The sequence below is a fragment of the Triticum urartu genome, chromosome 7, assembly GCF_003073215.2.
Source record: "Triticum urartu cultivar G1812 chromosome 7, Tu2.1, whole genome shotgun sequence".
Classification (NCBI taxonomy): Eukaryota; Viridiplantae; Streptophyta; class Magnoliopsida; order Poales; family Poaceae; genus Triticum; species Triticum urartu.
In genome coordinates, this window is record NC_053028.1 from 632,019,282 (window position 1) to 632,028,971 (window position 9,690).

Genomic DNA, 9,690 nt, shown 5'->3' on the forward strand with positions numbered 1-9,690 from the left:
GTTGATAATTGATTATAATAAATGATGTGATACAACATTGAGGCAATCCGATCTATTGAGAGATGGCGGATGTATGGCTGAGATGTAATCTTCCTGCCACAATTTGATTGTTTAATAGTAGTAGATAAGACACAACCTTTAGTAATCACAATTTTATAGTGGCCTAGTTGGTTTAGGGGGTTAATCACTTTGAGGTTTTGAGTTCGAGTCCGGCTCGTGTTAATTTTTGGTTGTTTTATTACCACCGCGAGGCCTTGAGGGACGGACAAAACAATAATTTTCTTGGCTGGGCTGTTCGGGCTGAGGCCCATACGGGCGGGACGAAGTGCCAAACACCAAACGAATCATTATTTTTTATTACACAGACGGACAAAAATCCTATGACAGACCAAACGGACGAAAATAACGGTGGTAAGAAGCAATAGCCTCTTTATTAGTAAAATAAAAAGAAAAAAAATAAAAATAAAAATATTAAAGTACAGATAGAAGAAAAAAAACGGTTCTTCATAAAACAGATGGGAGGAAACCGAACAATGGGCTGGCCCGTGTTTTTTTTTTGATAGAAAGGGATCTTTCCCCCATTTCATTAACGAAACCATGCAGGTTGATACAACCAAAACACACCATATAACCCCTTCAACGCCCCGCTAAACATGCAGCCTTCAAAAGCTCATACCGCTTCCAATCTGCCCCTATGCACCATTCGACACAGTGCACAGGCGAGGAGAATGGGCTGGCCCATGTATCAGCGGGTCTCTCGTCAGGGCGCGGCCTTGCACTGTATTGCCCACGTTACCGGGAATAGGATCCACCCTAAAATCTTTCCCGCCATTTGGCCTCCCGTGTTCCCGCCACTTCCTCCCCAGACCCCAAATCCATCCGTCCGTCCCGCCCCACTCCCTCCTCCATCCCAGCCGCCGAAACCCAAATCCCCACCCGACCCACAACCGCGCCTCCGACGGCCCGTCCCTCCGCAGAGCCAGCCCGCCCACAGCCGCGATGGAGGAGGAGATCCGCGGGGAGTTCGAGGGCAGCGGCTTCACCATCGGCGGCGACAGCGCCCAGATCCTCTCCACGCGTAAGCAGGCGCCCCTCGTTTCCCCGGTTTTCTTGTGCTCCGTTCCGTTTAGTCGGTGCCGGCTGGTTTGCTGATGCGCGTGGGGTTGGTTCCTGTGTGTTTCGCAGTGCTGACCTACTGCATCAACTACAAGATGAGCCCTGCGGATCTCGTCTCCAACTGGGAGGTCTACTACCTCAACAGGTCAGTCCGCATATATAGGATAAAAAAATTGCAGTGTTGTAATTTCTTTCACATAGAGCCGTCTAAGTTTTGATGACAATCATCGATTCTGACCTTTATTGGTACCATATCTGAAACATGTCATACGAATTTGGGGGAAAATGTACTACTGAATATTTGTTCTGGATATAAGCCAGTAATTCTTCAGTAATGTGATTTATGAGCATTCGATTAATCCTAGAAGAAGTAGCGACGTTTTTGTGCGATGCCTGGTACGTCCATTTCATGTTTTGCTGGAATGGATATCAGTAACGCATGGAAGCACACAAAACCTCAAGAATAGTGGATAGACACGCGCAAAGGAGAAGATTCGCCTTTGCAAGTATGATCCATGTGTCTCTTGACTATGGAGCACTTGCCATGGTGATGCCCGTAGGATGCTCCGCATCACTACCTCTATATGTTTATAGCTGTGGACATAATCTATCATCAAGCTTGTTTGTATTTCCTGCCGAGGCTTTAAAGCTTATCCATATTTAGGCAGTGAAAATGGCTAAAATCTTGTGGCTTATGTTCTATACTGCCTGATGCGCTAAAGAATTCTGCCCAGCGTTCATTACACCAAGTCCTGTATTTTAGATTTTCTGAACTCTATCTGACAATTCATATTTGCTACCAATTACAGCTCTGGTGGAGAAACTTCTATTTTGTTTTGTTCTTTATTACACGACACTGCCCAAGGAAACTGAACCAATTGATTTATGCAGGCAACTGGATGGGTTAAAGGTCGAAAGCTCATACCTGGATGGTTTTCTGTCACACCTTCAAAATGAAGTAAAGGAAAAGCTTATAAAAGAAGAAACAGACCTTCACATTTACTCCAGTAATGATGTTGACATGTTAGTTCCAAATCCAGGATTCTCTGATGTGCATTGGTTGTACTTCACTTTTAGCAAAAGTGTATACTTTTTTCTATTGTCAAGGAAAAACATAATGTAGAAGTAACTGTTGCAGGCTCTTGAGCAATACGCACACAGATGAAGAGGGCTTCCTGGGCACACCAAGCACGAAACAGGAAAAGCCACATGGAGAGTCATCTAACTCTGAGCTTACTCCTCTGACAACTGAAAGGCCATCATCCATCAGAGCGGCTAAAACAAATGGTGATCGTATTACCCCTTTTGCACAACGAGTAAATAAATTTACTCAGCATTATGTTCTGAATGCTGATAATGTGGCTAGCGAGCCAAGTAAAGATGATGTTGAAACCTCAGAAGATGAATTAATCAGAAGGATCCAACCAAGTCAAAAATGTACCTTGCAAGTTCAACGCTCAAAGCCTGAACCAGGTTGCAGGTTCATGTATGACAGGATGGAAGACCGAGTAAGGGCAATACTTATTTGTTTGTTTAATTGGTATCTATAGCTGCTTATTATATTATGTTTCCAGTTTAATTACCTGGAAGATCGTATTGGAAGGTCAGCAAGATTGTTTTCTGCAACTGGGCTCTGTGGACAACCTGCAGATGCTACCCTTGCTTCAGAGGTTTGCTGCATGCTATCTGAACTTTCCTGACTGAACTATCATTTTTTATCTTGAAAGCAGATGTAATTATTCTTGCATTTCAGGAGAACATGTTTGCAGTTGGCATGGTAATTTGCGATGGGGAAGGTCGTTTGAATGAAAAATCTATCTTGTTGCAGGGCAGGTAAGCGTGCTTCTTGGGCCTGTTCACGTGGACTTTTTCTGGTCACTATTTGGTTGTTTCTTTAGGCTAACTAAAGGATCAACTTTTTCTAGTGTTGAGCACTCCAGGGGACAGCGTGTACGCCTTGATTTGAAGGATATAAACCAGTTCTCGTTGTTTCCTGGCCAGGTATGCACAACTTGTTCTCATGCCATATGTATTATCTAGTGCACTACTAACATAAAGTTGAATAACAGGTTGTGGGTATTGAAGGCCACAATCCTAGTGGACACTGTTTTGTCGCATCAAAGTTGACTGATTCCATACCAATTTCTGTGGATGATCAACTGCCTTGTGCTAAGAAGCAAGCTGTTGACCATGAAGGGCATCAAAATTCGAACACACTATCAAGGGTGTTGTCATCGGTTAGTCCCTGATTATTGGAGAAACATTGGAGTGCAATACCTGTTTGATTATTTATGTTATTGTTACATGCTAGCCATAAACTGATGATTTATTTACTCTAGAAGGAAGGTATGATTCAGCACTACCATGACATTGTTCATTCTATCATCAAAAAACATAGATTCGTTTTATTTTCCTCTTTTCCTTGCCTTGGTATTGGAGTACCATCATGTTTCACTTCACATTTTGTATTCCAAATGACTAGCAGAACGATAGGCTTGTAGAAGGCCCTTAGAACTAAGGAACTCAAATCTTTAATAGTATTTGTCCTCAGAACTAATCAACTCAAATCTTAGTTATTTACTATCAATACATTTTAACAAAAAAATGTATCCATGCATGAAAAATTTATTATCTACAATGTTGACACATTAATAGGCTGTTTGGTTCGCGTCCTGGCCTGGGGCTCACACCCAGGCAGCATCATCCAACCCTGGGCCTTACAAATCAGACACCTGAGATTACTGCCTAGCCATGGCAAGCTGGCCAGGACAGCAACCAAACGTGCACTATATGCAGCAACATCTATTTCTTATACTGTCTTTGCCAGACTTAGCTACATTTTTTTTTATGAAAAGGACCAGACTTAGCTACATGTTATAATAATAGTGCTCACTGATAGTATATATTTTTTTCTTGCAAAGGATTGCGTCTTGATGCTTAGATAGATAAAGAAAGTTTGTACAGACCTGAAATGGGCCACATTACAACGCCATGCTCCTAAATGCTAGGATCCAGGAAGGATCTCCGTTAGTAGGGGTGACCAAAGCCGAGAAACTGTTGTCCCCCAGGTGGACATTGTACAGCTTCACTGTGCGGCCTGTCCACACAATTATAATTCCTCTCCGAGTGTCAGTAGCTGGCAAGCAGAAATAATTGCTGGGCTTCCATTACTGGAGAGGGGCTTCAATTGCCAGTCTCATGGAGGCAGACAATGGACACACCTGCCGTACTGACAAGGCTCTGAACACCTGTACACTGAGGTCGATTATTTAGCCCCTGTACATTCCACACCAACATCTTAGGTTCGTATAACACTGGAACAACAGAGACACCCGAGAGACGAGGGCAAGGTGGTCAGACCTTGGCGAGGCTACAACCTATGCGTTGTTGTGATCATCATGATAATGGAGTTTTATAGTAGTTTTCTCATGTTTGAATTTCTGATGTTTCTTCTTACAGGTCATTGCAGCAGGTCCCTTCACAACAACCGATAATCTTTTGTTCGAGCCATTGCAAGAATTGCTCTCATATGCATGCCGTAAACAGCCCCAGTTGCTCATACTGGTGAGGCCTTTGAATCCTGATCAGGAAATATTGTTTGTATTTGTATGTTTCGTTGCTACACATATCAATTACTATTTTTTTCTGTAGATGGGACCCTTTATCGACTCTGATCATCCTGAAATAAAAAAAGGAACTTCTGACCAGAGCTTTCATGATATTTTCCATTTTGAGATTCTGAGGAAGGTAGGTAGTGACAAAAGATTCATGCCTGCAGGTTGAAAAATCCATTAAAGTAATACTTTTTGTTTCATATCTTTGTCCAGCTTCAAGATTTTACCCAGTATTTGGGGCATAATGTTCGTGTAATTCTTGTCCCATCTGTGCGTGATGCTCACCATGACGCTGTTTTCCCCCAGGTGTGTAGCTTTCCTCATTCACCAGCCTTTAATTTTCTATTTTGGCAATTATAAACACAATGCTATATTATGATGTATCAACAAATGTCTGTAGTCTTTATAAACATATTTACTACCATCTTAAACCAGTTCTGCCCTACATTTAGGGATTGTCTAAGCTAGGGCCTGTTAATATGTGTAACTGCACCGTGCTATTATCTATTTGTGCCTTCTTATGCCTATCGATCCACACATCTGTATTTGCTTATGATGCATCTCTTTGTTCTGTTTATTGCGAAGAATTCTAATGATATATCTGTGCTATTGCTGTCTGCAGCCTGCATTTGACTTGCATTTACCTGAAGATATCACACAACAGGTAATACATCACTCTTTATGATTGAACTTTTTGTCAAATAGCTAACAATTATATTCTTTTGTTCATTTTCATACATTATGCAGATTACTTGTCTGTCAAATCCAAGTCTGTTCAGTTCTAATGAGGTACGCTTATCAATTGGACGGAAGAATTTATGTGATGGACACACATACAGTTTGATGTTACACAATACAATTATACAAGCTACAAGACACTTGCAATAATATTTGTTAGTTATATCTATATTTATGCCCCTTTTTTCTGCTATTATGCTATGAAGTACTCCCTCCGTTCCTTTATGTAAGGTGTATTATTTTCGGCACCTAGGCACAGAATTATAGACATGTTAGGACGAAATTACCCTTGACAAATTTGTTGGTTAGTGGTAAGCAAATCAGTTAGTCCAGGAAAGTAAGAGATACATGCAATCGACAGAGAGATATTTTCCTTCTTTTCCTACAAGGAGAGATACAGACAATCAGGAGAGAGATACTTTCCCTTTTTCTGTAGGGATAACAAGGGAATTATGAGGAATTAGAAGAAATGCAACTTACATTCTGGAATTTTATCAAAAAACAAATACACCTTATATAAAGGAACGGAGGGAGAAATATTTTGAATTATGGCCATTTAGCTCATGGAAGTATTCTCTTTATGTTAGCCTTAAGATACTTACTTTATTTTCTACCTTAGTGTTACATGTTCAGGAAGAGTGAATTCCCCATTGAGCCTACTTTGTGAACTCAGCTCAGATGATGTGGATTACTTTCATGCATGTTATAGAAAAATCAATTAGCCTTCTGTACAACTGTTTGTCTTTCCTGTTCCAGATACAATTTGGCTGTTGTACAGTAGACATCTTGAAACAGCTGAGCGGTGATGAAATTTCTCGCAAGCCACCTGGAGGAAAGGCCACAGATAGGATCGGGAGACTTGCAACACATATAGTGAAGCAGCAAAGGCAATTTTGTTTCTATTAAGTAAATTTGTGTTAGTCAGGACAGACAATGTTTGTAGTTCTAAATTCTTACGCAACGTACCCATCTTACAGCTACTACCCTCTGTATCCTCCTGCTGCTGGTGTGCCCATGGACTTTTCACTTGCCAAGGAAGCATTGGAGATCCCATCAGCTCCTGATGTTCTTCTGCTTCCTTCTGATCTTGCTCCATCTGTGAAGGTAATTGTGTGATACACACTGTAATCTTGAAATTTCAAAATCGTTAGGTCATGAGGGAGTTTGATTTTTCATGTTGTACTTTGTGAAGCAGGTGCTTTCCGTGAACGAAGACACGGAGGAACATAAACGATTCATCTGTGTGAACCCTGGGAGGCTATCAAAAGGTATAGGTGGTGGCACGTTTGTAGAGCTTTACTACAACGAGGACACCGAGAAGACGAAAGCCTTCATTATGCGCATCTAAAAAGGTACGAGGTTGTAGTTTATCAGTTGGTGAAGATTAAACAAAGGCACTTATCCTGGAAATGAAGGAAATCATCCACACCGCTTATGTAGCAAGCCTTCCTCCATGACTAGTTTCAGCAAGGAAAATGAACTCATTTCTGACTTACTTCATTCTCACTTTGCAGGATTGTAACATTTTCCTATTCACCAAGTACTGGACTAGAAAGATGAGACTAGTATGAAGTACATCAGTTCTGTTATCGCCCCACTCTGCTGTGAATTAGATCCAGAGTCTGTAAGCTTGTAATTCTAGTTAGTTAATTCAGCTTAGTATTAGTGGAAAACGTCTCCAAAAGCTATTTGTAAGCTGTACGCACATTTTATATTCAGCACAAGGCCACAAGCTCAACAGTCTATTGGGGAATTTGTCAGCTTCAATTCTCCATTCATTATACTATGTCCTCTGTTTCAACGCTTGTCTCGGAAACATTGTGAAGTCTTCTGATTATTGGGGAATATGTCAACTTGAGGATGGCTCCACCCTGGTGGATTGCAACATCCGAAGGAGCCCACCCTCACTTGGTGCTTGCAGTAGTCAGCAAGTGGCTGGCCATGGTGCTGCTCCTGTCTGGTGCCTTCGGACTTCAGTGCCCTCCATTGGTGTTGTTAGCGTGTGCTTGTTATGTTGTTTCTTTGTTTCTATAGTGTTATGTCCACCCGTATCTGCAAGTTTCTGCAGTGGTGCAGCACCTTTGGATAAGTATGAAGATTGAATAAGTGAGCCCTGAATTCGTGCGTAATTCTTGTTCTGTTGTTATTGTGACGGTTGTCTTGCAAGTCTTGCTTTTGGTGTGTGTTTTTTGGATTTGATATTTTGCATTTAAGTGACAAATTTTCTTAGCAGCTTTCAGGCAAGAAAGGAGGAAATACCATGCCATTTGTCCCTATTGTGTTTCAAAAGTTGTACTGCGTCTTCGCAAGACGTTTGCATTTTACCGAAATAGGCTTTCGCCCCGCTATATTAATATAGCAACCACCCGATACAACAAGAAGTGCAACACTAGGGCAAACAACACAATCACGCTCAAAAGAAAAACAAGAGAAAGAAATGCCAGCAGCATCGGATCAATGATAAGTGAAAGTGCGTTATATCGACTAGAGGGGGGGGGGGGTGAATAGGCGATTTTTATGAAAGTCTTCAGAACATAGAAGTTTTGAAGACAACCGATAAAAATTAAACCTATTACCATGCAGCGGAAGGTAGACTACACTAGGCAAACCATAGTCAAGTATTCCATGAAGTGAAAGCACAAAAACTAATAGCAGCTAGGTAGTAAGGATCAGGTAAGAAGATATTGTGAAGCCAAACAGAACACGACGTCACTCAGTGAAGACAAATGATAGTGCAAACATACAATGACTTCACAAGGAGTAACAGTAAGTAAAGGGAAGTGAAGATGAAACCAGTGACTCGTTGAAGACAATGATTTGTTGGACCAGTTCCAGTTGCTGTGACAACTGTACGTCTGGTTGGAGCGGCTAGGTATTTGAACCTTAGGACTCACAGTCCCGGACACCCAGTCCTGAACACGCAGCTCAGGACACCCAGTCCTCACCGTATTCTCCTTGAGCTAAGGTCACATAGACCTCGCCCAATCACTCTGGTAAATCTTCAAGGTAGACTCCCAAACCTTCACAGACTTCGTTCACCGGCAATCCACAATGTCTCTTGGATGCTCAGAACGCGACGCCTAACCGGCTGGAGGATGCACAGTCCTCAAGTGTAATAAGTCTTCAGATCACACAGACAAGAGGACTTAAGTGATGCCCAATTCTCTCTAGCTCTGGTGGTTAGCGCTTTATCCTCGCAAGGAATTCTCTCTCAAAGGCTTCGAGGTGGATTGCTCTCAAACGACAAAAGCCGTACTTTCAATCTGAGCAGCCAACCGTTTATGGTTGTAGGGGGTGGGCTATTTATAGCCACTTGGCAACCCGACCTGATTTGTCCGAAATGACCCTGGGTCACTAAGGAACTGACACGTGTTCCAACGGTCAGATTTCAAACTCACACGGCAACTTTACTTGGGCTACAAGCAAATCTGACTTGTCCGACTCTGGACAAGATTCGCTCTCATAGTCTTCACTCGAAGACATAGGTTTTTGGTTTAGGCATCACTTCAGTCATTCTGACTGGTTCTCTTGGACCCCACTTAACAGTACGGTGGTTCCTATGACTCAACACAAAAGAAAAAGAACTACGAAAGATCTAAGTCTTCGAGCTCCATAGGCTTCATATCGTGTCTTCTCTTGTCATAGTCTTCAATGTGAATATCTTCATATACCACCTTTGACTTCAATGTCTTCATACATTTTTAGGGGTCATCTCTGGTAGTAAAACCAAATCAATGAGGGACTTCTACCTGTGTTATCCTGCAATTCTCACAAACACATTAGTCCCTCAACTAGGTTTGTCGTCAATACTCCAAAACCAACTAGGGGTGGCACTAGATGCACTTATAATCTCCCCCTTTTTGGTGATTGATGACAAACTAGTTGAAGTTTTCAACGGGGAATATAATCTGTGAAATTGTAAAGAATAAGAAATTGTCTTCATAAGTTGCAAGGGCTCCCCCTGAAGATGTGCATATGAGTTAATTTGCTTTTGGAATGCAAATGCACATGGCAGGTTGTACTTGTGGAGATCCACTTCAACTTATGATGACAATCCACTATGCATGTGAAAGTATATGAAGATAATGACATGCATAATGGAAAATGGACGTCTACAGAATGAGCTAAGTGCGGAATTTATCGTCGCACATGCGGAATTTATCTTCGCAAAACAAGGTGGCAAATAAGTAGCAGAGGACCATCTAGTTTAAGTGTTACAACT

General features: G+C 41.8%; 1 protein-coding gene across 1 annotated transcript; it reads left to right on the forward strand.

The window, feature by feature from the left end:
- The first annotated feature begins 855 nt into the window (after positions 1 to 855).
- LOC125523569 (DNA polymerase alpha subunit B) lies at positions 856 to 7,269 on the forward strand. Its single transcript, XM_048688594.1, has 17 exons — positions 856 to 1,078; positions 1,186 to 1,261; positions 2,008 to 2,139; positions 2,255 to 2,624; positions 2,691 to 2,786; positions 2,870 to 2,949; positions 3,042 to 3,117; positions 3,186 to 3,353; positions 4,576 to 4,680; positions 4,768 to 4,863; positions 4,944 to 5,036; positions 5,353 to 5,394; positions 5,478 to 5,519; positions 6,225 to 6,355; positions 6,446 to 6,572; positions 6,664 to 6,820; positions 6,983 to 7,269. The coding sequence occupies exons 1-16, from the start codon at positions 1,000 to 1,002 to the stop codon at positions 6,814 to 6,816; spliced, it is 1,866 nt and encodes a 621-aa protein (XP_048544551.1). The 5' UTR covers positions 856 to 999; the 3' UTR covers positions 6,817 to 6,820; positions 6,983 to 7,269.
- The last annotated feature ends 2,421 nt before the right edge of the window (positions 7,270 to 9,690 follow it).